The 27859-nt window shown below is 45.3% G+C and overlaps 1 protein-coding gene across 3 annotated transcripts in view; it reads right to left on the bottom strand.

The window, feature by feature from the left end:
* Positions 1-27859, bottom strand: part of Atp8a2 (ATPase phospholipid transporting 8A2) — a 515396-nt gene that overhangs the window by 14650 nt on the left and 472887 nt on the right. For all 3 annotated transcript variants that reach the window (XM_051195581.1, XM_051195585.1, XM_051195582.1), the window contains exon 35: positions 24136-24240. In XM_051195581.1, the coding sequence (XP_051051538.1) occupies positions 24136-24240 (105 nt within the window). The remainder of the gene's footprint in view (positions 1-24135; positions 24241-27859) is intronic.

Below are 27859 nucleotides of genomic sequence, written 5' to 3'. Positions count from 1 at the left end.
TGAGAACTTTTTAACTTGACAACAAAACATCTACAAAAAAGCTCCACAGCTAATATCATACTCAGTGGAAAAAGTCTGAATGATTCCCCTTTGGGAACCATAGCAAAGACATTTGTTCTTACTATTGTTTTGTTGTTGTTGTTTTGAGACAGGCTTTCTTTGTATATCCCTAGTTGTCCTGGAACTTGCTCTGCAGACCAGGCTGTCCTTGAATTCAGAGATATGCCTACTTTAGAATGCTGGGATTAAAGGCATGTGCCACCACTGCCTAGTTGTTCTGACTATTCATATTTAACTTGATGTTAGAAGTTCTAGACTGTGCAATAAGGCATGAAAAATAAATAAAAACATGGGATTCAGGATATAAGTAATAACAGTGCCTGCATTTGTAGATGATAGATTGTCTTTAAAATTTCAGGAAATACATATCAACATTTAGAAAGAATATTTGTAGTAATAACACATGAGCAGTAAAGTCACATGATACAAACAATCAAAAATAAAAAAAAAATGAGCCTGTAGTAATGAATATATGGACTCTGGAACTAAAAATACACAACTTACAACTGCTTGAAGAAATATCTATATGCAAAGCTAACAAATCATTAATAATATTGTTAACTGAAAACTGCAATACTCAAGTCAAAGATCTAAATAACTGTGGAAAGATTAGTCATTTGCCTGAATCATAAGACTGATTTCTTTAACTCTCCTCAGTTTGTTAAAGGATTAATGAAATTTCTAGCAAAGTTTCAACAACAGTTTTTGTAACACAGGTACAAGCTGGCTATCTAGCCACCACAGAGCCACACCCTGCCCTCGACTTAACCTTTGAGAAATGAGCAAAAGGAATTTGGTGAAGAAGTCTTCTCAACAAATGGTTCTGGAGAAATCATCCACACACAGGCAATAAAACAAAACAACACAAGACACACTAAGTCACGAACCTTATACAAGGTTAACTTAACATATATCACAGACTTTAAAGTGAAGTATGAAAAGATACAAAACTTAGAGGAAACAAACAGATTTGGGGGGCAATGAAGGGAAAAAGAGTTCATAGACTTGTCACTAAAGACATAACCCAGAAGGAAAATGAAACTCAAAAGTTTTGTGAAGAAATATTTATAAGCATTTGATTTATTTCTCAGGCCCAAATTCATGAGTGAATGACTAAACCAGGCATGGAAAACCATTATCATAGAATACTACTCAGCTATAAAGAGGAAAAATTAGTGATAGAGTCAACAAATGGGAAGACTCTTTAAAAAATTATGTTGGGTGTGGTATCACTGCACAAAGGGAATACATTATGTTTTTCCATTTATATACTTACTACCCTCAACGTGACAACATTGTCAAACTAGAGAACAGCTCAATGGCTGCCTGGAGTCAGGGGGCAGCAGTAGGGGGCTGTAAAGGCACCACATGCAGGACCCTGGTGGGATGGAAATGTTCTGATGGTGACCATATCAATGGCAATTTCCTGGTTGCGATGTTGTGCTAAGGCTTTGGATGATGTCACCACTGGAGGGAAATGGGAAAAGAGACCTGTGACCCCTTATTATTCCTTGATTGCACATGAATCTTCAATAATCTCCAAAGGAAAGTAAAAATCCCTGTCCATTTTTTACATATCTCCTGTTTCATTCATGTCTCTCTTCCCTCACATCTTTCTAAGCATTACAAAGAAATGCTATCTTGCCAAGCTTCGCTGAGGGGGCAGGTCTCTCTCGTCCACCTCCTGCAGGCACACCAGAGGGAGCAGGCAAAGGAGAATTTGAATGACAGCTCCAGCACATGTGGAAGCCATTACCTCATTCCATGACCCGAAATGAGGTAGTAAGACCTCTCTGAATCAGGCTGGGCTCCATGGTACAGTGGGTGAGCCTAGAGGAGGTCAGGCTGGAGTCATGGCTGCTAGGAACAGATAAATTAGGAGACCTCAGGGGAATACTGTATGTTAGGGTAAGGAGCGCTAGATGGAATGGGGGCAAGGAACAGCCTAGGTTGTGTGCATTTGCCAGTGGAGGCAAAGGGCAAAGCAAAGGCTCCTGTGAAGCAGGAAGCTAGGCACGAAGATTTTTCAGTTGCAGAAGCTGGAGCCTCAAACAGAACCACACATACTGCTTATTTCAAAGCCACACAGTCAGAGATTCAAAGGCCCCCACGTCCTCACAAGCACCTTCTAATTGCTCTGGTTCCCTCCCTCTGCTCCAGCCACACAACTGTTATCCCTGCTTCTGCCAGGCCTCTCTATTTGCTTTGCTTCTCTCTCTATGTTCACCCCACTGAGGAGACTCTCTTCCCAGCCTCCTGAGAAAGCACCCCCTCCACAGCACTGTCCATGAAGGCACCCACACTTGGCTTTGTTCTCTGGGTCACATTAATTCTTGGATTCTCATTTAGGAACTACGTTCTACAAGGCAAGAAGTTCATCTTTTGGTTTTATCTCCAGCACCAGAAAGAGTGCCTGGCATGATGAGGGTACTCAGAGGTATTTGCTGTGCTGACAGGTGGCTGAGTGGTAGCTGCTCACTGAGTGTCAGCACACCCCAGGCTTCTGTCCCCAGTGCAGCTAAACAAGGAAAGAGCATGCTTGTTTGGCAGGCTGAAGAAACGAATGGATGAAGGGATGAATGGATGAGTGGATGAAAATGCAAAAGCTATGACAGAAAACACAAGGGTACCGGGCCCTTTGTCTACATTGGCAAATTACATCTTTTAATCGCTTTCATCTAGAGGGCAAAAAGAAACTGGACCACTGATGTTCCAAGATGTAGTTGTAGGGACCCCCTTTTTATAAGATGAGATTTCCAGGAACAGGGGATGACAAGGGCCACATCTTGTCACCATCACTTCTCAGACCTACCCACATCACTAGGATCCAATTTCCTGATGAGTGGGACTTTCACCTGGGTTCAGCTTCTTCCCTAAGACTGAGTACAGGGATGAAGGAGGGAAGGAAGGAGCTGAGGACGTGGTGGGAGCGTGTTTAAAAAGACAAAGATAAACCTTTACAGTGTGTGGCTGCCACAGCTAAGAGGCAGGAGGGAGAGAGAGCACTGGGTGCTAGAAGGAAGTGGGCGTGAGGTGAGGCTCAATGGTAGATGCTTGCCCAGTGCGGTTCATCTCCATCACTCACAGCCAAGGATACAGATTAGCCTCTGAACCAGAGCCTGATGGTCTGGGATGTGGATCCTGAGTGTGGGGGGATAGCTTCAACGTGCCAACACCAGAATTTAAGTGCTGGCAACCATGTACTGCTGATGACATATAAAGATAGTCTGTAAGACTTCCCCCTCTCTCCCCTCCCCCAGCTTTCTCTCTGTTTCTGTCTTTCAGCTCCATCTTCAGACCTATTTTCATATAGTTTTATGTTTTGCACACATTCGATGTACACGAAAATGGGATTCATTATGGCATTTTTAATGCATGTCTAGCATGCACTTTAATGATACTCCCATCCTCCCCCCTTGCTACCTTTTCTCCACAGATAATCCCACTTCAGCTTCCTGTTGTACTGTTTTGAAGCCTAATTCTACATCTAAGAGAAACCATGGTCTCTGGGTCTGGCTTACCTAGCTTAATAGATCAGTTCTAACCATTCTGCATCTGGCAGGCACATCCTTGGTGTGTATGGTGTATATACACCATATTTTCTTTATTATTCATCGATTGATGAACTTAATCAGCTCTAGTTTGTAATCAATTAAATTCTTTTAAGAACTTGCCCTTACATGACAAACAGATTTGCCTGTTAGGGTTTCGGGTTTGGATCAGGTTTGAAACTGTTGTCTGTTTTGACAGTTACACTCCCGAGGTCCCTAAACCTGCAAATTAATTACAGTAAAACAACTGTGTCCACCACTCTGAGGTTTGCCTAGCACCCCACCAATGCCCATCTGTGCAGTAAACATCCGACTTTATCAATTCAAATTAGCAGGAAGACAAACAGAATAATTCAAAGCTGGCTTCGAGGACCCCCTGCCTTAACTGCTGAAGTAATTAAAGAAAGATGAGCCTTGCCACTAATTAACCTCCTAAACACTAATTAAAGATAATGAGGGTTCAAGGTGCTTGGCACAGCCTGACCTACTGGCTGAGTCCTCATAGAGGGAAAGGACAAAGTGGATGCAGGTGTCTGCTCTGAGCATCTCCCTGGGAAAACGGCTGCCCAGTTGGGGGAAGTAGCCATTTTCTGTAGAGGAATTACAGATGGGACATGCTGCCAGTCTCAGCTGGAGTACTGGTCACAGCACTTTTGATCCCAGGTGAACATTCAGTTCAGCTCAACATGCAGAGTAAATCAGGGGTTGCAGAAATTGTACTTTAAATTCCATTCATGCTTTGGGCTGCCTGGAGTTCTTCCTAGAACAGATCAGTCATGGGTGGATACGGTGTCATGAGGGGTGAATGAACTCCAGATCAGGTGCACTGTTTATTTTTTCTTCTAGAGCCAATACATGGAGGCACAGATTTGGTGTCTGCCTCCTGCTTCCTGGAAGGTGAGGAAGCTGGGTTAACTCCTTGGCAGATGCAGGAAGAGCCAAGGAAGAGGCAAAAAGTACGTTGTCTGCAGCTGAACCCCTTGCATCTCAGTGACTGTGCACTAAGCAGGAGGACACAGTCACTGCACTGTGGTCACTAGGCACTGCAGAACAGGCTGGTCAGGTAAATAGCATGGGACAGCCACCTTCTTCACCTTGCAAGGTGACCACAAGCACCAGGGGAGGTGATGTCATTATGCAATCATGGCAAAGCAAAGTCCTTATCCAAGGGGTTCAGGACTAGGCCACGGCCACCACAGGCCACAAAAGGCTAAGGCCATCATCCTCATCTGTGCTCAGTCACATGTGGACACTGCCTCCTGTCCTTCAGTCACCAGCCCATGCTGGTCTAGTAACTGGCTCAGCTGTATTTTGGTAGCAGGTCAAAGGGCTGGGCTAAGAATCTGAAATTCTCCCTTTTAAATCTTCTGCTCCACCTCCAGTGGCCAAGTTAACCTGTGGATTTTGGATTTACATCAATGGGAGAAAAGTGTGCAGCAGCAGCCTTTCCTGGGGTTGCCAGCCGGACACTATCACAGCTACCTTCTCAGGGATGCAGGGAGTATACTCATCTACAGTATTAACTCTTGACTTTACCCAGAGCATGCTCTGGAAAGCCAACAAGCAGGATGGTATGTCATTCGTGATGACTCAAGCTTGAAATGAGCTTTAAGGGTTCATCCTAAGCATCACTGCATGTGTGAACAGGGAACTGTGAGGGTTGCACATGCTAACTAGCTTCACGGTGACAATCATTTCACAGCACAAACAGCACGCTGTGACACAGGAACACTTGGAACACACAACTGAGATTTTGATTTCTCACTTATACTCCAGTAAGTCTTTAACAAAAAGAAAAAAAAATTAAAGAATTATAGACCTCAAGGATGTAGTAAATCCTGAAAAAGCTAATCAAAATGTGTTCTGAGAGGGATGGAACTCATCCCTGTGGTTACCAGAGGTCTGAAGGAAACATGGTAATATCCCCCAAAGCCATCCCACCCTGAGTGACACTCTACCCTTCCTCCCCAACAAGAAGATGTTTGGAAACTCAATCCTAAACCAATATTCAGTTTGCACAACTGAACGGCCTAGCATTTGATGGTGTCATGGAGGACAACAGGAAGTTCTGTTACCTGCCTGTGAACAAGGGTGCACACAGCATGGGGCAGAGTGGCTCATGCCTGCAAGACCAGCATTTGGAAGGCAATGTTTTTGAGTCCAAGGCCATCTTCAGCTATATAGTAAGTTTGAGGCCCCACTGGGCTACATGAAACACTGACTCAAAAAACCCTATCAACACCCTCACCCCCAAATGGTCCCCACCACTCAGGACAATGTCCATGTGATGATGTCAGATGCCAGGAAACAATATTCTTGCAGCCTTGTGGGCAAGGTGGGAGGTACAGAGAGACTGGTAGGCTTCTCATGACATCTGGATGGGGACTCTTCAAGCTCCTCACACCCAGAAAGTCAGTTGGCGTGGGGTCTCTCTACTTGTAACTCAGAGCATGTTCCTCTGATCCAGGAGTTATTTATTCAAACTAATTCTGGACCACTGGCTTGGGACAGACTTTAAGGAGCCTGGAGGGCAGGATGCAGTGTGAAGGTACAGTATAGATAGAATCCAAGAGGAGGGAACTTGACTGTGTTTGCCTTCTGACCTTGAGAGATCCTCAGTGATTATTATCTTTACAGGGTACTTCCTGGATGGTGGTTAGTCTTCCATGTCAGTTTGGCTACTTTAGAATCACCCTGGAGACACACCTCTGTGTTTGCCTGTGTGGGCATTTCCAGAGAGGTGTGATTGAGCAGGGAAGGCCAACCCTGCGTGTGGGCAGCGCTACTCCATGAGCTACGGTCAGGGCTGAATGAGAAGGAGGAAGCCAGTGGGCACCAGCGTTCATGTCTCTCTGCTTCCTGACTGTGCTTGCATGTGACAAGCCACCTCATGCTCCTGCTGCCATGCCTTCCTGCCAGGATGGACTGTACTCTCAAACCCCCTCTAGTTGTTTTGGTCAGGTAGTTTAAAAAATAGCAACAAGAGAGGTGATACTGATGTGATTCATAGCTGCTGGCATTTAGAGTTGCATGTCTCCCACTCTCATGCTGAACACGTTACTTGTTCTAAATGAGCATCACTCATGTGGCTTTGAATGACAAGCCATATTTCCCCCTGTAAGAGTGTTTAGTCAGGGGACAGCACTCTATGGTCATACATGTAGCTGTTTTGTGGTTTTTATTCCCATGATCACTGCAACTCTTATAAGGGAATTGAGGTGGACGCTTAGAGTTTCAGAGGTTTAGTCCATTATCATGGTGAGGAGCATGGCAGCGTGCAGGCAGAGGTGGTGTCGGAGGAGGAGCTGAGAGTCCTATATCTTTCAGGCAACAGGAAGTCAACTGAGACACTGGGTAGTACCTTGAGCATAGGGAACCTCAAAGTCTACCCCCACAGTGACACACTTCCTCCAACAAAGCCACACCTCCTAAGAGCGCCACTCCTTATGAGGTTATGTGAGCCAATTACCGTTAAGCTACCAGTGTCCAAGGGAAGGACAGTTAGTAAACTACAGTTTCCTTTCTTCCCCAATAAGCATGAAGTCACTCCAAGGAAACCTTTCTATAATACAAACTATTCTGGATGGGGGGGGGGGGACTCTCAGAGCAAACGTGTATTTCCTAATATGTTCTGCTTGGGAGAATAATTCTGGAGACATGTGACTTTGGTTCTACATGGCCATGTTGCAGAACCCTGGATGAAGGCAAGATTTAATATTCTCCACTCAAGATTTCTACCTGTAAATATGCGCTCCCATGATTTAGAGAGGAAAGCTCTAATTTTATCCTTTGGAATGATCCAGCCTTTCTTACTTATTCAGGGTATTCTTATTATCTTTCTGAATTCAAAACTCAGAGTCCAGAAATCTCATCATACCTACCTGGGCACATCTACCAAGTCATTCTCGGTAGCAGGAATTCCCCACCTACCTCATTACCTGGCAAGAAATTAGGACCCACTCTGGGCTGTTCTGGAATTCTCCCCATCACTATGTGTCTTAGGGTTACTATTGTTGTGATGAAACACTGTGATCAAAGTAACTTGGGGAGGAACGGGGTTTTTTGGCTTACACTTCCACATCACTGTTCATCATCAAAGGAAGTCAGGACAAGAACTCAAGCAGGGTGGGCACCTGGAGGCAGGAGCTGATGCAGAGGCCATGGAAGAGTGCTGCTGACTGGCCTGCTCTCCATGGCTTCCACATCCTGCTTTCTCAGTTAAGAACCTCTCCCTTCAGATGACTCTAGCTTGTGTCGAGTTGACATAAAACTAGCCAGCACAGTATGAAAACACTGTTAATATTGAATTTCTATCCTTGGACTAATCATCTGTCACCATTACCTTGCTTCTTTACTGCCCACTTTGATGTTTGACAACTGTCAGGGTTTGACCCAGGGACTTGCTTATATCAGTACCACACAGAGGAAAGCAGTCTGGGGTGTAGCTCAGAGCTTGATGCCAACCAAAGGGTCCTGGTTCCATTCCCAGCATCACAATGAAACATGGCATTTAAATGGCATTTTAAATGACACATGAATGAAAGGTTCACACAAGTTCTCTGGTCCCAGTTGACCCTGAAGATTAGGAGGAATCCTGAGCAGATATTAGCCTCTGAGCATGACTTCTTCAGTATTGTGTGATCTTCACAAGGATGCTACAATTCCAGCAGATATTTGTGGGCAAACATTTTGTAAGGACTAGAATGTGAATGAGTGATGGTGTATGGAGGAGAAATTACTTAGGGGAAAGTGATGGTCTGTCTGCTCCCGATGCACGCACCAAGTCTCACAAGAATTAACTGCAATACCACCACCAACCCTGTTGTCACTGTATCCCACTGAAGCTGACAAACAGACGGCAAAGGAAATCAAAATGGACAAGGTGATCCGGGAGCCAGAGCACTGCGGCTACTGCTGTCCTTGGCTGGACACACTCCAGCAGAGCTTTAAAAGAACGAAAGAGCAGGAAACCTGTGCACGCTACCCACAGCAGTGTTCAAGAAGCAAATGTGCAGGACAATGACGCAAACTTGATGGGACATCGTGCTTATGTCCTTTGAAAGTACATAAAGTGGGGGGAGAACCCATACAGGATGGAGTTAGAACACGAATCTAGTGTTCCAACAGAGGGTGTCTGCGGGCCTTGTGGGAGAATTCCCCGAAGAGCCCGGGGTCACATGACACAGTTGTCTGTAGACTTTGTGTGCAACAGGGAACAGACAGGAGTCAGCTGTTTTTGAGGATGTGTTTTCCTTTTCAAATGCAAAAGAAACAAAACTAGAAACTTCACCAAATGGCAGAAGTACAACACCAGAGGGCCACATCACCACCACATAGCTGCTGGGCCAAAGAGCCAGGGCCAAAGTGGCAGAAATGTGTGGCTGCAACATTTCTCTGGGTTATGAACTAAAAGCGTATTGGGGCTTTATTGTGAAATAGTCCTATATGTCAAAAGCTCCTTATCTAGAGGGTGCCTATGGCTGCCAGTCACAGGACTCATTTGTCAGGTAGCATGGCAACACACATGTTGTGTCGACCCAGGCCCGGGCTGCTTCTGGCTTCTGTAAGTCTCTTCTGTACCATGTAAAAGGGCCTGTCCACAAATTGGGTACAAGCAGAACAAAAGGCTCTGTGGCCAGCTTGTGACAACTTGGACCATTCTCTAGCCTTGAAAAGATTTGTGAGGGTGGTGAAAAGATAATAGCCTATCCAAGGAGGCCCACGGTGGCTATACAAGAGGGTTTTCAACAGAAGCCCATGTCCAGGTCGTTTTTAAAAGGCAAGTGCTTTCTGAATGGGTGAAGGAAAAGTGGGGGCACAAAGGGCTTGGGTGACAGATCAATGCTTCAAGAAAACAAGACAGGTGATGTCCTAGAAATACCATGATATCTAGAATGTCTTCCATTTGGAAATTCGGTCTGACGAATGAGCATGAGAAAACCAATGAGATATTTAAAGGGCTAAGACTGTGGCCATGAGAGGCTGCCACTGTCAGGAAATTCAACGGAAAACTTAGACTACACCCTTTACTCTAAGTATCAACATTTAACATTAATTAATTTATCATCAACTATCAATCTGAACTGCATGTGTAAATAACATGAAAATAATTAGATGTGCTTTACTCTATCTAAAATAAAATTTCTATAATCTATTTCAGGTCTTTTGAAGAATGCATGAATCTGGATTTAGTGACCAAGTTGAAACATAAAGCTAATAGATGCTTTTAGAGTTCTATCAGTGTTAGTTGTTCTTTCAACACTGGTTTTTAAATTATAATTTTATATATCTAAGAATATTTAACCCAAATGAGAATACATGCTTCATGTAACCCACATCTAATTTGAACACATTGAGACCCATAGATATTTTATGTGAATATGCTTCTACAATGGCTTTAGCTCAGAGGAACCTAATTCTTGGTTCAGACAGGGTTCAGAGGAGGAAGGCTTTAATCACAGAATGCCCTACTTTCACACACACACACACACAATTCTTATAAAAAGTAGCCTTGGTAATTAATCTATTCTGCCCCCCCCCAGACAGGGTCTCACCATAGAGGCCATGCTGGCTTCCAACTTGTGATCCTCCTGCCTCCATCTCTCAGTGCTGGGATTATAGGATTTTTGCCATCACACCCAGGGAAATGAGCTGCCAATGTTCAAAGCATACGAATTGGCTAGCACACAAGTTCGCCATATAACAAGAGCACTGTCACTGCTATTTCTGACTTCTGGTAATGACTTGTGCATTTTGATAAGAGATTTAAATTACACACAGAGAAATACACAGATGCTAGGTCATCTGAGGCTGCAAATGAGCTATAGAAACACTATCTGCATACAGGAAGGCTTTCCAGTCACCATAGGACTGACTGTTGGGACCCAAAACATTACTGCAGAATACTGTGAACTGGAGAAGACTTGAGTTGAAGGTCACTGTCACCTTCCTGTGCCAGTGAGAACTGTGAAGCAAGGGAATTTTCTGACCTACTTTGCTTATGATTAGACCAGTGGTTCTCAACCTCTGGGTCAAGACCTCTTTGGGGGGAGTGGATCACATGTCAGATAGCGTACATATCAGATATTTATAGCATGATTCATAACAGTCTCAAAATTACAGTTATGAAGTAGCAATAAAGTGATTTTATGGTTGGGGGCCACCACAGCTTGAGGAACTGTATTGAAGGGTCATAGCATGAGGAAGGTTGAGAGTCACTGAGTAGACCATAAGACCCTCCTTCTGAGGTCCTGTCCCAGATGGGGGCAAAGGATTCTGCACACAGTGGCCTTGTAGAGGTCTCCAAGGTTGACTGCCATTAGATGACTCCATTGTTTTGGTCTAATCACATTGCTGCAATATTGTCCATTCTTCATGGACCCTATGCATGAAGGATCCCCTTCTTCCTAGCCCTTTGGGTCCTCATATCTGAAGGTTCTCATGTGATATACAACCTTGATCAGTAGGTTGGGTTCACTGTTCTCCCAATTGTCTGTGTTTTGCTATTGGATTTGCTGTTCTCTCATTAGTCTGTGTTTTGCTATAGCAGAGTCAGCTTGCACATCCTCGTGAGGAAAAGAGAGGACCCCCAACCTTATGCTTCCTCATAGGCTCTGCTGAGCCCTGCAGCCGTTTCCTCTGCTCAGTCTATCCCTCTGCTCACTTTCCTCCCAGAAGCCCTCACTTCTCTTGCTTCTCACTGAGAGTTCTTACTCCAGGGCAGCAGAAACCTGCCACTGTCTATTTGGCCACACTCTCGCCTGGCACTTCCACAGTTTTCCATACTCGCCTGTGGCATAGATGAATAGTGACTCGCCTCGTATTGTATCAGGCCAACCTGCTGGCTGCAGCTGCAATGAAGCCAACTTGTTTACTCATTAATAAGGGTAACAACTTCCAATTACCACCACCTGAAGTACCCTGAGAGCATCCTAATTGCAGGGGGAAGGGAATAAACACTGAATAAGCGTATTATCACTGCCATGCCAGAAAGGGAAGACTTAACTGGGGCTCAGGGTGTAGCTGATGACCGAAGCTCCAAGGTCTACAGAGCAGGAGGCCCATGATAATAGCATTCAGAACCAAGAACAATCCCCTATCCCAGGGGGAGGGTTAGGATGGTATTTTTTAAATTTCTACTCTATTAGTAAAAAATGTCTCCAAAATTCCTATAAGCAGACTGCTAAATGCATTGAGTTCTGTGGACTGTCTGCCAGAGGTAACTCTAACATTCTCTAACCGTAAGGCCTATGATGTCATATTCATCATATCCATCAGCTTCTGAGTCAGGCCTTGTCTGGCTTTTCTAATACCAGATGGAAATAGAACTTTCACACCCGTGCCAGAGGCTACACCTGGGGAGTGCAGGCACGCTCTGTGGCGTAAAGTGTTGGTGAAGCCAACTGTTCAGTACTTCCCTGTATATTCTCGTTTCCTTCCATAGTCACATGCACCAAAGAGCCTAGAAATTCTCCTACACACTGTACAAAAATCAGACTATTCTAAACTCTAGGATGCCCCCACTAGAGTTTCCCCAGCCTACCCTCTCAAGGAGCCAGATCCCGGGGGTGTAGACTGTTAACTCAATTTCAGGAGGACTGCAGGTGGCCATAAGGCTATGCTGCCTGGAATGTCTTAGTCTCAGAGAGCTTACACAGTTGGAGCTGGGAGGAGAGGGGTCCACAAGAAAAGCAAACAATTCCCCAGGACTTAACAGCTCTCAGCAGAGACCTTCGGGTATCTGAGGACCCAGCTGCTGGCTGGAATGTGCAATGCCACTGTTCAGTATGCCTCCCACAGAACAACCACCCAAACATCAAAAGTCTCCTATTGATGTTCAAATGACTGAAGTAGAACCAACTCACAAGGAGCTGGACAGTTCAAGCAGCCTGTCGGTACTTTCAAGGGATTCAAGTATCTGTCAGTACTTACCAAGGCGTTCAGCACGCCTGAGCACTGGCTGAGCTTGGTACTGACGGACATTCGATGTTTAGTAGAAATGATTCTTGAAAGGTAAAGTGGGCATGAAAATAACTCGTGACTCAGAAATAATTACACTAGAGGCCTCCTGAAGCTGAGACCCGAGGCTGATCCTCAGTCCCACCTCCTTCACACACCAGCCTCCCTCCCTGCTCTGCCCAGTTCCTACTGTCTATAGTCTGTCTCTGCAATGGAGAGCAGCTAAGCCTCTGATGTCTCATCAGCTGGCACACCATCTTCCTGGGGGAACAAGATGACTTTTGCTTACTTCAGTAATCAGTATCAACTAGTGTTTAAAATTGCTTTAAATTATTAAACACTAGCCCATCGAAACAAAGGCTCTAGGGATTTCACACCCATAAAGTAACAAAGAATTGATTATTTTCAGTTGACAGGGGCAGCTCAGGGGTTCCCTAAAGGCTAATGATGTGTTTTACTTCTCTAAGTGTTTACTCTCCTCCTCCTTCCTTCCTGTGCCCGGTTTGCAGGTTTCAGCAATCCCCCAGTGGGTAATCCAGTCAGCCCTTCTGCAATTTCCTGGACCATTTACTCCCTTTGTCCCACTAATGCCTTTCCTCACCTGTGTTTGTCAGCTCCCTCCCCACCCCCTGCCCAAGAGACTGGGCAGCTTTTGCCTGCCTGCCAGAGCTGTTGATTTCTGCACTTGTTTTTCTAAGAGCACTCCCTCGTGTGTAGGCCTTATTGGTGGTTCTCCCCTCTTCCAAAATGAAATGCATTTATTAATTTCTTTCACAGGCCATGCTGGAGCCCATTTAAGCAGTTCTGTCTGGAAGTCAAGACAGTTGAGAGGCCCGTTAGCTCCTTTCCTTCTGCTTTGAATTCTTCACTTCTGCCTGCCTTGGGGAGCTCCTATGCTTGCTTCATGTTTCTCCTGCAAGTAAGGAAGCCTTGAAAAGGCAGCAACAGGGTTGGAGAGACTGCGCAGTGGTTAAAGCACTGGCTGTTCTCCCAGCACCCTCCTAGTGGTGGTCCACAACTGTCACTCCAGTCTCAGAAGATCTAATGCCCTCTTCTTAGTTCAGGGGGCACCACCAGGCATACATGTGATGCACAACCAGACACATGGATGAAAGGAGAAAATAAAGAAAAAGAAAAGAGCAAACCCAAACAGGTGACGTCATGCAGCCTTCATTCCACGACTTCCTCCAAGTTCCCACACATTCCTGGCAGGCCTGCCTGCTTTGCCCCTTTTTATCAGATGCTTCAAACAGGTAGGCATCCTGCTCAGGCTATTGTGTCTCCACATTCTTCTGGGCATGCCAGGGAGGGTGAAATTATAAACGGAAGCACTGGAGAGACGCAGTCCCCTGGCCATGCGCAAAGATGCCTGCTACAAAAGGGGCCACATTTTCCTTTCTCCTTATCAGACAATACTGGGCAGAGTGCACACTCCTCTCTAAGGCTTGGGCCTCATTTCCACTGTTATGGTAAGAAAAATGGGACTGCAATGTGTAAGTCCTTGGCATTAAAAATAACTTCTGTAGATGGAGAGAACACTTGAGTAAGTTAATGTGGTCCTTGCTTCAGTTCCAGTATGAGCCAGCTGGCCTGGAGCAGGCAGGCAGAGCCAAGGCCATCTGTAAAGTCTATTTACAGGGCATGTCTGTGATGGGCGCTGAGGGGTGATCGCCAATAGTTAGATGTGCTCTGAGCCTGTGGCATCACAAGATTCATATTTGACAGCAGCGTGGTGCACGTTGTTATAATGCAAGCTGCACTGTTTGGGGAGAACCATGAAGTGTGTAAGGACAAACAGTGCCCGTGTCTATGATCTGCTTTTACATGCCCCAGCAAACTTAAATCTAGGGTCAAACAGGGCTAAATACAGCAACGCTAGCAGAATCTTGATACCTGCGAATTGGGGACATCAGGACCCCTCTGTGATAGTCTCTCTGTTTTTGTGTGTTTTAAAGATGTTTAAGTACTTTTTTTTTCTTTTTAAAAATAGGGTCTTTCTATGCTGCTTAAGTGTATGGCCCCTGCCTCCTTAGTTCAAGCCATCCTCTCTGCTCTCAGTCCCTGAAATGCAGAGATTACAGGTGCATACCAGTGTGCCTTGAACAAGAACAGCAGCAGCAGCAGCAGCAGCGGCAGCAGAGGCAGCAGAGGCAGCAGCAGCAGCACATGTTGATTTAAGGGAAGTCTAAGCTGACATGACCACAGTGGAGAAAGGCCAAACCTATGAGTGATGTCCATAAGAAGGCCCTTGTTCCCAAGGCTTTGAGTTTATCTGGGACAATTGGCAGGAGCCAGTGGGGACACTGTTTCAGATGGGCATCAGAAGAGCCTGGAGTATAAGGGACAGCTTACACATGGGCCTAGTCTCTTACATATAAGAGTTGCTCCTGGAGGCAGTGACCCAAAGGCAGACTGGGTGAGCTGATGCCATTAGATGCGGCCTTCTCCCTTGTCCAGAACTTAATCTGTGGACTGGGGGAGTGGCTCAGTGGTAGAGCACCTGCCTTGCATGTGTGAGGCTCTAGGCTTAGCCTTAGGACCACAAAAACAAAACAAAACAAAACACCAAAAAACTAAACCTCATTCTGGATGCCTCCATCTTCTTGATATGCCAGGGGTTCAGCTACATTTCTCCACTGATTCAATAGGAAACAGTGCTTGCCATGCCCTTTGCTGGGGGAAAAGCGCTGGCCTTTGAGAATGCCCAGTAGAGACAGACTACCCAGCTTTTAGGCTAGAGGATGAGGTGGGAGTTTACTCTCTCTACACATGGTGTGGCTTTATTGTGCATTTTTCCATTTCACCCTCAAGGCAGAGTCATGCCTGGGAAAGGAAAGTTCAGAGACGTTAATAAACCAGCCAAGGTCGCACAGCTAAGTGAGAGGCAGGCCTGGAGCCCCAGTCCCTCTTGTCTGTCTCACAACTGGGCTCCTCGGTCTACTTCATGACACAGTCATGGAAAAAATGTAGCTGGAAGGCAAATAAATCTCAAGCAGGTGTTGGAAGCAGACACTTGCCACCTGGCGTGGAGAAGTTGGCTGAAATGATGCCATAATTTCCTACCCTTTTGGCCAATAAAAAAAAGTAATAGTCATTTTAGGAGAAAAATGTGGATGGGGTGGAGGGAAAATAAAGAGAAGATGGAGGTACATGATGCCAACAGCCATAACTCTGAGAAAACACATTTTCCCCCACTGAACTGATGTAAAGTCAATATTGGGAAACCTACACTGATGCTGGTGTCTCATGGGAAAGGCTTGCCTAAATCCCACCTCCACGTGGCAGTCATTCTGCTACCAAACACCTTAAACATTATTCTGATTTCATTTACTCATTCACTTGAGCTGCTAGGGTCGGAGTCCAGGGCCCCTCATGATAGTGAAGTGCCCTACCCCTAAACCCACACTCCAACCCTTAAACACTCATTTAAAGATGCAAGAATTTCTATTTAAGGGTCACAATGTAACAGGTGTTTTGAGGTTAGTTTTAGGATGATTTGGTTGTATTGTGGACTTTTTGTTTTGTTTTGTTTTACACACACACACACACACACACACACACACACACACACACAGAGAGAGAGAGAGAGAGAGAGAGAGAGAGAGAGAGAGATGCACCCTTCTCCCCAATCCAAAACTTAATCTGTGGGCTAGGGGTGTGGCTCAATGGTAGAGCACCTGCCTAGCTTGTATGAGGGTTTAGCCTAAACACCACAAAAAACTAAACCTCGTTCTGGGTGCCTCCACTATCCTAACATGTCTGGGGGTCAGCTAAATTTCTCCTCTGACCCAATAGGAAGCAGAGTGCCTGCTGTATCCACATCCTTTGTTGGAGAAACATCTATGGTCTTTAAGAATGCCCAGTTAGGAATGGTCAGTAGAGGTGGAATGTCTAACTTTCAGGCTAGAGAATGAGATGGGAGTTTACTCTACATGTCTACATGTGCTGTGAATCAAATATATATATGTATGTATTATTCAGTTTCAAAGGTAGCCCTAGGAGAGCATGCTGTGGCAGGATGACTTTGGGATGAGTCTGGGAATCCTGGGAAGGCTGCAGGCGCTGGCTGCTCTCTTCATCAGGGAGGACTGTGCTAGGCTCCTCTGGTCATGGAGAGTAGCCCAACCCCCCACCCCTGTGGAGCTTGTCAACATACATTCAGTCTGTCAGGGAGGCTGAAAGGGAGAATACAGGCTTTGCAGCACCCAGCTGGGATCAGATTCCCTCCTGAGGTCACTCTATGAGAGGCCCCAAGAGCCACGCATCAGTGTTCTCAGAGAACACAAAACCTGAGGGAGACACTGGATCACTGGCAGAAGAGTCCAGGCCAGACAGGCTGCTGTCTTTACCCAAGGCCCAGCCGGCCTCAGGTCAGGAAAAGCACTTAGATGAAAGAGAAGCTGCATTTTCCTGGGAAGCCAGAGGCAGCAACCAGAACTGCTTGGCCTTGAAACAGGAGAAAACCAGCTTGGCCACCTGCCCCCTTGAACCAACTGTGATGAACAGAGAGAAGGCTCTAGAATGAACAAGAGGCTCCTTGTTGATTATTCAGACTGAGATAACACCATCCCTAGACCCTTTCCTGGGCTATTCATCTGTTTTCTTGCCATATGTGAAACCCAGCATCACAGAACACACTCTAGCCCACACCACAGAAGAAAAAACACTAGGGGGGGGGAAAAGCTAGGCTGCTCCTGTACATGATGGTTTGGACATTCGCTTCTTATATCTATAAAAGTAGTTAGTCATAGAAGATTTTCTTTCATCAGCAAAAAAATTTCTTGAGTTACACTTTAGGAATAAAGAAAGGAAAGTATTAAAACACTGAAGAAATAGTTCTTTCATTTAGGTCTTTGTGTTTTGAACATTCAAGTTAATGCTATACAGGGTAGCCCTTCTAGACAGGGTGGCCTGCATCCTTCCCCTTACAAAAGGGCTGGGAGGACGGCTTAGGAGAGTGTTTTGACCAACAGACTGCAAGAAGTGTTAGCTAGCTTCTTTCCAGTGTACACTCACACACAAGCAGCCTCTGCTACCAGAAGTTGGAACAATGTTGCCCTTGGTTACCAAGCTGTTCTCTGTAGCCTTGTGCTCTCCACATGTCCAACTTTCTGACCGATCTTTAAGATTAATGTCTTAAGCGTGGGGCTTATTTGAGCATGAATTCCACAGGTTAACTTGATTTACTGAAGGAATAGCATAGAATTATCGAACTAGCTACTTTCCCATCGCTATGACAAAACTGAAAAAGAAACAACTTAAGGGGGATTAAGCCTGATAGGAAAGGGAAGGCACGGTGAGTGGCAGGTCTCAGTTCCTTCGCATCATGGTGGTGGGGGCATGTGACAGAAGACAGCTGTCCACCCCAGAGTGGACTGGGAGGCAGTGAGGCTGAACCCTGGGCAGGTACACCTCCAGAGATTTTACTTCTGGTCAACCACACTCCTCTCTACAATGTTTCCAGAACCTCTCAAAATAGCAACTTAAACGAGAGACCAGGCATTCAAAACCTTGAGACTGTGAAGCACATTCAGACTCAAACTGAAACAGGCATGCTAAAGAAGATGTCATGGCTTATTAAACTACAGTCCAAGACTGGGATTTGCAGAAGTTCATCCAAATGGTAGGTTAAATTAGTTTATGGCACTGGAGAGATGGTCCACCAGGTAAAGCTCAGCTTGCTGCTACACCTGACGACTTGAGTTTAATTCCCCGAACCTGAACGGTAGGAGAAAAGAACTGACTCCCACAAGTTGTCCTCTGACATCCACACACATGCATGGCATGCCTGTGTCACCCCCCTTCTGCCCCACAGATAAATGTCTATTGAGTTAAACTGAAAAGTCTATTGAGTGAATGAGACACAGATGGATCTTGGATATCATCTCAAAACAAATTTGGCACAAAAGAGATTTTAAAGGTTAATGCCTAAAGGGTTTTCTTTTATTTCCCATGAGTAGAATCCTAATGAACACTGCTGGACTCTCCACTACTGAGTAGGACCTAGATGCCATGGCTTAGCATCTAGAGTGTCTGTAAGAAGTCCCTGGAGAATAGTGAGAACGGGGTGAGAGATGGAGCCTGGGGACTGGGTGTAGAGGCTGGTCCAGGCAGGCACTGCTACTGCTAGTTTAACCCACAACACAGAACTAGTGCCAGCTGGGTCTATCTGAGATCAGCTCCTGTGTGTGTGTGTGTGTGTGTGTGTGTGTGTGTGTGTGAGTGTGTGTGTATAGTGTATGTGTATGTGTGTGTGTGTGTTTGTGTGTGTGTGTATGCATGTATACTTCATTTATTTTAAGAGTATGTGTGTTTGTGTGCCACACAGCACATGTGTGAAAATCAGAGGACAACTTTTTTGTTTGTTTGTTTGTTTGTTTATTTTGAGACAGGGTTTCTCCATATAGACCAGTCTGGCCTAGAACTCACAGAGATCTGCCTACCCCAATGTCCCAAGTGCTAGGGATTAAAGGTGTGTGCCACCACTGCCCAGTCAAAGGACAACTTTTGAGAGATGGTTCTCCCCCTCCACCATGTGAGTCCCAGGGATTGAACTCAGGCAGTCAGGCTTGGCAGCAAGTGGCCTTTACCTTCTGAGCTAACTCACTACCCCTTAGATACATTCTTTTTAAAATTTTTATGTTTGCTATTTAAAAATAATGAGTATACATTCATGAGTTCATGAATTCAGGTGTCTGCAGATCCTGGAAGGCACCAGGTCCTCTGACGTTGGATCCACAGTTGGCTGTGAGCAGCCTGACATGGATGCAGAGCCAACTCTCCACCTCCTCTATTAACTGGTAAAAGAAATGTTTTTTTTTTTTCCTCTTGGAAAAAAGTGCCCATAACTCCTTTAGCTTTTCTCCCTGTGGCCACCTCCAAGATGAGCCAGCAAAGCAGGCACCAGGTCACCTTCCTTTTCTCACGGCTACCTCACTGAACTAGACTTTTTTGTTTTGAACTTCCTCTATGAGCCAATCTCTCTCTCTCTCTCTCTCTCTCTCTCTCACACACACACACACACACACACACACACACACACACACACACACACACACCCGGCTGGGGGAAGTAAACTGACAGTCAAACGGAGTGGGAGGACAGTGTGGTCAGTACTGTAGCCAGAATCTAGAAGATCTTCAGAAGGAAGGTTGAGCTCAACCCTCTGCCCATCCCCCACTGGCCCCTCCCAGCATGGAGGTGCCCAGGAATCCAAGCAGGTGTGGGAGAAGCAAACAAAAATGATCAAAGAACAGGGATGAGGCAGTTCTCAGGAGGTCAAGTGGACGAAATGGCCTCCTGAAGAGAACAGCGGCTCTATTATCCAGTGGGCAGATGGCCTACAGCAAACCTGGTATATTCAGAAGGGAGATAAACAAAGGGTAGACACTGGGAGCAATCCCAGCATGAAGCGCTGGACAATGAGGAAAGGAAAGGCTGACCTTGTGATGGCACATGTACTCTGAACACATGCTCATGTAGATGTGTACTTATGAAATCACGGCAACTGCAAAGTCATGGAACTCACCCTCGGTGAGGACGGCTCTTCAAATGTGGCAAGTAGAACACCACATACAAACTCTACCTTTGGAGATCTGCTTGAACATTTAGGGGTAGATTTTTCTAAGTGGATGTTTGTTTATTTGTTTTTTTTTTTTTTCTTTGGGTTTTCAAGACAGTTTCTTTGTGTAGCCTTGGCTGTCCTGGACTGGCTTTGTAGACCGGGCTGGCCTTGAACTCAGATGTCTGCCTGCCTCTGTCTCCTGAATATCGGGATTGAAGGTGAGTGCCACCACACGGGACAGGTGTTTGAAACATTCACAAGGCCTGGGGAGGGAGGTGAGGGGTAGGGTGCTTGCCCTACGTGCCCAAGGCCCTAGCTGTTCCCCATTGCTCAGGACGCTAACTGTGGTGTAGTGGGGGGAGCATGCCCATCATTCTGCCACTAGACAGACAGGAAGATACACATTAAAGGCAAGATTACAAGGCAGGAAAATCTTGGAGATGTGAGAAGAAAAAGGACCACTAACCCAACACCTCTCATCAGCAGTGAAGCAAGAATGTCAGTAATTAACAACTACCAAAGGCTTTTCCCTTCCCTACCATAAACCTGCAATTTTCTAGGAATCTGACCAGAAACTTAATTTACAGGGAAAGGACATGTACTGCACCCCTTGTACAATCCTAATGGATCCTGGTTTTATTCTACCAGATTACAAATGAGCTCAAGGCACCCCTGACTACCTTATAATTTCTCTTATCAAGAGAATAATGGGGGGGGGGGTTCCTAAAAACCTTTGAAATGGAACTTCAGAGCCACCAAAATGTCATATCTGAGTAATTCTAAGACACTCCATTGCCTCTCTCTCTTGAAGAGCCCATACTTAAACTTGAGTGTATCTTAATCTCCTCCCACCCCCCTTTGAGAAGCAGAGACCTACCCATAGGGATGACTTCCTGAGTGTCTTATTCTCCTAATCCTTGTGCTCAGGCCTATCTCAAAATATCTTCAGTAAAAATCTCCAATTCTGCTTCATACTGGCTCAGCCTGAGATTTCTTTTTTTCTGAATTGAAGCTGCAAATCCAGGCTTAGCCTGAGCCTCCTCAGGCTGCTTCGCCTAATGGCATGACACTGTGTTTCTGTCCCCTCTCTGTTGTGTAGCTCAGTGATGGAACATAAGCAAGGCCCTGAATTCATTTCCTAGTACAGCGCAGAAAACAAAACAAAAAGATCCTATGTTTTTATGAAGGAGGATGGAGCTCTCGTCTGTTTTGATGGTTAACTGCCCACAGCTCACACTCCGCTCATACAAGACTCTCTGACCAGGCACAAAGTTGAGACTTTGCACTCTCACAGTGGCTCAGGAGCACATGGTTAACTGCTCAGCCATACTCCAGATCTCTGCAAAGTGCTTGTGGCTCTGCAAACTAGGGTGAGGGGATAGCTGTGCCAGCACATCTCCACTGATGTCTTTCCAGGGGTGACCTCTGCCTGACACACACCCACTACTGCAGTCCTCAAAGAACGTGTAAGTCATCGGCAATCTAATAGGTACTGAGTCCTGCAGCTAAAGTGTTTGACATATAAAAGAACCCTGCCACCTAGTCACAATGTTGCACTTACCTGGTTTTGTTTTTCTTCAACTGATGGGGATGGACTAGGCAAGCACTTTACCATTGAGCTATGTCCCTATTCCCAGTTTTAAGCTTATGGAAGACAGTGATTTTTGTTTTGTTGGTTTATAGATAAGAACACAATGCTTAATGCACTCACTTTGTTGCTTTTACAAAGGACCCAGGTTCAGTCCCCAGCACCCACATGGTAGATTACAACCATTTGTAATTCCAGTTCCAAGAGATCCATGGACCCCAGAGAGCAGTAGGCACACACATGGTACACATACATACATGCAGGCAAAACATTCATATAAACAAAATAAAGTAAATAAATCTAAAACATTTTTAAAAAGTAAGCCATAAACAAAACCAAAACTAAAATGCTAACCATGTACTCTGAAAACTTCCCTTAAATATCTATAGCTATTTGAAACAATATTTCTAAAACCTCTAAAATACTAGATTCTTTGCATGTATTATGTGGTGTGTGTGTGTGTGTGTGTGTGTGTGTGTGTGTGTGTGTGTGTGATGTGTAGGTCAGAGGACAACCCTGGGTGTCATTCCTCTTACCTTAATTTTTGGAGACTGGTTTCTAACTAGGCTAGGTCAGCTTAAGGGGGCTTCACGAATACACCCATCTCCACCTCCTCCAGTGATGGGGTAAAGAACTCACTGTGTACAGTTATACTGACTTCTTTCATGGAGTATCAGTGATGAGGCTTCTAATCCATCATCTTACCCAGAAATCTCTGCAGCTCTGATCGGCTTCCAAGTGCTGCCATGCTTGGCTTTTTACATGTTTGGTGTTGAACTCAGGTCCCTATGCTTGCCCGCGAGCATTTTTTGGACTGAGCTACAGTCCCACACCAAATCCCCTTGGTTACAAACCAAGGATCTTTGATGCTATTGCTGTAAAAGATAGTTCTGTTTTGTTTGTTTGTTTGTTTTTTGAGACAGGGTTTCTCTGTATTGCTTTGGAGCCTGTCCTGGAACTTTCTCTGTAGACCAGGCTGGCCTAGAACTCACAGAGATCCACCTGCTTCTGCCTCCTGAGTGCTGGGATTAATGGCATGCACCACCAACGCTTGGCAAAAGACAGTTCTAACAAGTACAATATTTCTAGAAGTACTTCTAGGTCTTTGTTTCACTAGTACAGATTTCCTCCTTAGGAGAAGAGCACTCAGAATTTTCTAGATTTTCCGCATTAAACATGGGTGTCTTTCTACACTACAGATGATCCTTGGCCCAGAGCCATACAGATTTCTGATAAATTTATCTTGACTAGAGAACTCATGGGAGGAAGGGCAGACTCTTCGCAGTCACCTGGTGAATGTAGGGCCAAGCAGCTGGATGCTTGGTTACAAAGGAGGTGAAGCGGCAGCTTCTATGCTGTGGAATTGCCCCCATAAGCTCATAGAGAGTGGCACTATTGGGAGATGTGGGTTTGTTGGAGTAGGTGTGGCCTTGTTGTAAGAAGTATGTCACTGTGGGGGTGGGCTTTGAAGTCTCTTATGTTCATGATACTACCCAGTGTCTCAGTTCACTTCCTGTTGCCTCTGGATCAGAATGTAGGACTCTCAGCTACTTCTCCAGTATGCCTACATACTGCCATGTCCCACCATGATGATAATGGACTGAAGCTCTGAACTGTAAGCCACCCAATTAAATGTTTTCCTTTATAAGAATTGTCATGGTCATGGTGTCTCTTCACAACAATAAAAACCCTAAGACTTATTCCAAGAGTGTTCTCAATCTTTCTCAGATCCAAGTCATGATAATTTCATCAAAAATATCCCCATTCAGGGGACAGGAGAGATGGGTCAGTGGCTAAGACCTTTTACAGAGGACTGTAGTTCAATTCCTAGTACCCAGATAATGACTTACAACCATCTCTGTAACTCTAGACCCAAGGGATCTGACCCTCTCTTCTGGCCTCTGTAGATACTGCACACACGTGGTACACAGACATACATTAGATACAGGCAAAACACCTATACACATAAAATATAAATGAAGGGGGAAACCCCCTCAGGTCTACTGAATTAGACAGTATGAAACTTTCATGGACAGCTAAAGCTTTCCATCACTAACCACTACTCCTCTACTTGTTCAGCCCTGGGTAACATGATTGGGCCTGAAAACAAAAGGCCTGGCTCTTGCATCCTCTTTAAATTCCATCTCCTCCCCTTCAAGAGAATATTGCTATGCTGTCAGTTATTCACTAGACTGTTCTGTCCACATCCCAAACCCAACAAAACCACTACTATTACCTGGGGACAGGCCCAGTGACCCAGAAACTCAGACGCAATGTGAAGCTCATCATGACTGCATTCCTAGAATGTAATCAGAACGCCTGAAACTGAGCCCACCATGCTCCCCTTGAAAACTAGCCAAGGAGGAGAAATGCGAGACGGCAGGGGACAGGAGAACATGCTGGGGGCAGCCCACCTCTTTCCATTACTGTCTCGAAGCATTGCTTTCCCCATCACTCGGGACTTGGTCTCCAGCTCCTGCACCTCCTCCAGCAGCGTCTTTTTGCAGGTGTGCTTGGCCCTAGAGCAGAAGAAACAGACAGAGAAGATGGCATGTGACCGTGACACAGCTGTGAAGACTGCTTATCACCCTCCTCACCACCCCTTAGGTGCCCTGTCTCTGGACAAGCTGAGCACATCACAGGAGCTTCAGGTCCCCAGCCCAGAGCATCCTGAGTATCCTGGAGGAGACCTGAACTGTGAACTGTATGTATCATACCCCATAAACGCTGGGGACCAGGCAATTCTGACCAAGGACAAGAGGAACCCAAAGATCAAAATGTTGGTCCCTAGAGCTTTCACTACAAGGCATGAAGTACTTGAGGTAGTTTAACCCTTTCTCTTTGCACAGGCTCTGGTTCCTTGTTTTCTGCTAAGCTGGGTCACAGGGCCTGGGGTTAGCAGTTCTTGTCTCCCTGTTTACTGTGGAAAGAGCCACTGCCTCAGCAGAGATGAGGTTTAGGATACTGGAGTTCATGTTCTCAGTGCAAAACCTTGGTCTGAGGTTTGGAGTCCATACACACCCAGTGCAGCTTTCCCATCCTCCTCTGGCCCTGGCTTACTCAGGCAACCCAGTGCTGGTTTCCTGCCACAATGGGAAATCTGGCCTGAGGCTCAGTTCCTCTTGGGTAGTGGGGGAATTATCTGCTCCCTTTTCCTGGCTAAACAAAATCGCTCGCCATGGTCAAATAATCTGTCAATCTCAGGTTCCTCTAAAATGAAAGCTAAACTATAATCTGTTGAATTCATATATCCAACTCCTGTGCTGTACACAACTAGGCTGTGTACAACCTGGTACAACTAAAAACAACATTGTCAGCACCAAGGCAGTATCTCCTAAAGATCTCACTTTCTGGTTTCAAGACATTCTATCCCTCTGTTTTTGCTATGTGGGAATTGAGCCCTGGCACAGTACATGCAAGGCCAGAGCTCTTCCACAGAGCTACCCATCCACTACTCTCGCTTAATAATTAAATATCTTTCTCTCTCTCCATTCTATTTCCTCATTAAATAAATCTTATGTCTATGTGTTAATTTTCTAAAATTTGAAACTAAGCAAAAACTACATGAAACTAACATTGATTCTCTGGATGGAAATGCATAGGAGAAGAAAAGGCATTTAACAAGAAATAGGCTGGGAATATAACTCACTGGTAGAGCACTTATCCCTGTGTACAAGGTCCAAGGCTCAATTCGTAGCACCACCACCACCACTGCCACCACCATCAGCACCACCATCACCATCACCACCACCACCATCAGCACCACCATCACCATCACCACCACCACCACCATCAGCACTACCATCACCACCACCACCACCACCACCATTATCACCATCACCATCACCACCACCACCACCATTATCACCATCACCACCACCACCACCATCAGCACTACCATCACCACCACCACCACCACCACCATTATCACCATCACCACCACCACCAGCATCACCACAGTCACTACCACCACCATCATCACCACCACCACCATCAGCACTATCACCACCAGCACCACCACCACCATCACCACCACCAGCATCACCACAGTCACTACCACCACCAACAAAAAGGAAAAGAAAGAAGGAGGCTAGATAAAGGAAGCAAACACTGCATAAAGAAGGTCATGACAATTGTAAGTGAGCAGTGTTGCTAATCTTTCTTAGGAACAGCTCTTTGACAGCTTCATGCTGATGAACTAAGTTCAAGGAGCTTGTTCGGCACCAAACACAGACAGAATAGGAACCAGAACTGAGTGTGACTGCTCAGAAGTGAAAATGGTGACCGGGGACATTTGGAGTTTGTTCCTCCCAGCATCCCTCTGCTGGGACAGTGGACCTGCTCAGATAAAGCCGGGTCACCAGCATTTCATGTTAATCTGTAATGGAGTACTAGCAGGAAGACATGGGAGACGCGCCTGCCATCCTTCCCCATAGAATAAACAAGCCAAAACCACACAGGCTTTAACACATAATACCTTAACTACTTCAAACGGAGTTCTGAAGCTCAGTGTTGATAAAATACCAAGTTCAGAGCGGGGACCATGGGATTTTAAGCTAAACAATAAATGAGAAAATGAACAATATTTTTCAGGGGAGAGAAAGGACATTAAAATGTATGCTGTCAAATATTGCTCAATGTTCCTGGTCTTTTGGGCCATGCTGATAATAAACTAGAGTGTCATGTTCCACCCAGCTCAAAGTCATTTTACACTGGGGTGGGCTTGCTTCCACACATTGCCCTCCCTTCTGCATAGGACAGTCAACTTCTATGCTAGCCCTATTGCTATCTTCTGGGCCAGGAGAGACAAAGTTGTTAAGGCTTGAGATAGGAAAAATAGGCATGGAGTGAGAGCAGAATAATGGACCCTGAAGCCTAGGCCAAAAATAAAGAATGTGACACTCAGCATGTGATCCTTGCCTTGGGAGGGCAATGGCTTGCTCTCTTCCACAAACCCAGAAACTGTTTTCTCTGAGGACGCAGCACCATGAGCTAGGCTTGAAACCCAGTAACTGTTGAGAGCCCTGGGTTGTAAGCCTGGGGAGGCATGCAGCACTTGAGTAAAGGATGCTGGAAATTTAAAACCACTGCCTCAAGTACTATGACCTACTGAGGGCTGGAATAGGCAGAAAAGTGATCCCGAGTCTCCCTGTAACACATGCATCAGTGATTTCACACTGACCAGTTATCAAGACAAAGCTATAAGCATTTGCTATTGGTGTGGAGTCAAGTCTCACTGAGAGCTGGGGTTTGGGTCATAGCTCTGAAGTCAGATCATCTGTGTCTTTCCTCCAGTGGCCCAGGTCCCTTCATCTCATTCAAGACACTAGGTGACTACAGAAGGGATAGAATGGAGATATCTGGGGGTTGACAGATGAGTCACTGTGAACTTTCTGATCCAGGAAAAGGCATCTCTAGGTTTTAAGGAACTTTTTTAAAATTAGCTTTAGTTTTACAAAGGAGTGAGTTTAACTGTGAGATTTTCACACATCTATATGAATATATATATATATATATATGTATGTATGTATATATATATATGTGTGTGGGTGTATAATATGTATACATATATATGTATACATATATGATCATTTTCAGCCCCTCCACTACCTTCTCTAGTCCACTTCCCTTTGATCCCAAACCTTCTCTGCTTTCATGTCCCCTTAGCTACTTTAAAGAAAAATCGGCTCGGGTAGGTATCTTGAAATTTTCATCTTTTTGTTTCTAAAACTTACTACCTGAGCTCCTTCTTTTGCATGCAAGAACAGTAAATCAACCAGAAACATCAAATCGCAACTGTGGATGAAAATAGAAGCACAATGTGCTTCAAGAGAAATGGGTTTGGTCAGGATGTTAAAAAACAATCAAGGCCCATTTGTACACAGAAATTGCTTTTATTGCCATTTAACTACCTATCGGGAATTATAAGGAAATGAAGTCATTCTGGAACTGGGGAACGTACTGTGTGATGCCTAGTAAAAAAGACTGGAGAATAGTTTGATAAAAGAAAGCATGTTCCTCCATGTTTGGTGGCCTTGAGCTATATGCCATTTATAGAGAGTGACAGTAACCAATTTCTCCTGGATGCAGAGCCATACCTGGCAGCTTGCTTAAGCACACTGTCATGGATGAGCATTT

Source organism: Phodopus roborovskii, unplaced genomic scaffold, assembly GCF_943737965.1.
Source record: "Phodopus roborovskii unplaced genomic scaffold, PHOROB, whole genome shotgun sequence".
Classification (NCBI taxonomy): domain Eukaryota; kingdom Metazoa; phylum Chordata; class Mammalia; order Rodentia; family Cricetidae; genus Phodopus; species Phodopus roborovskii.
This window is presented reverse-complemented; position numbering and strand designations above follow the sequence as displayed.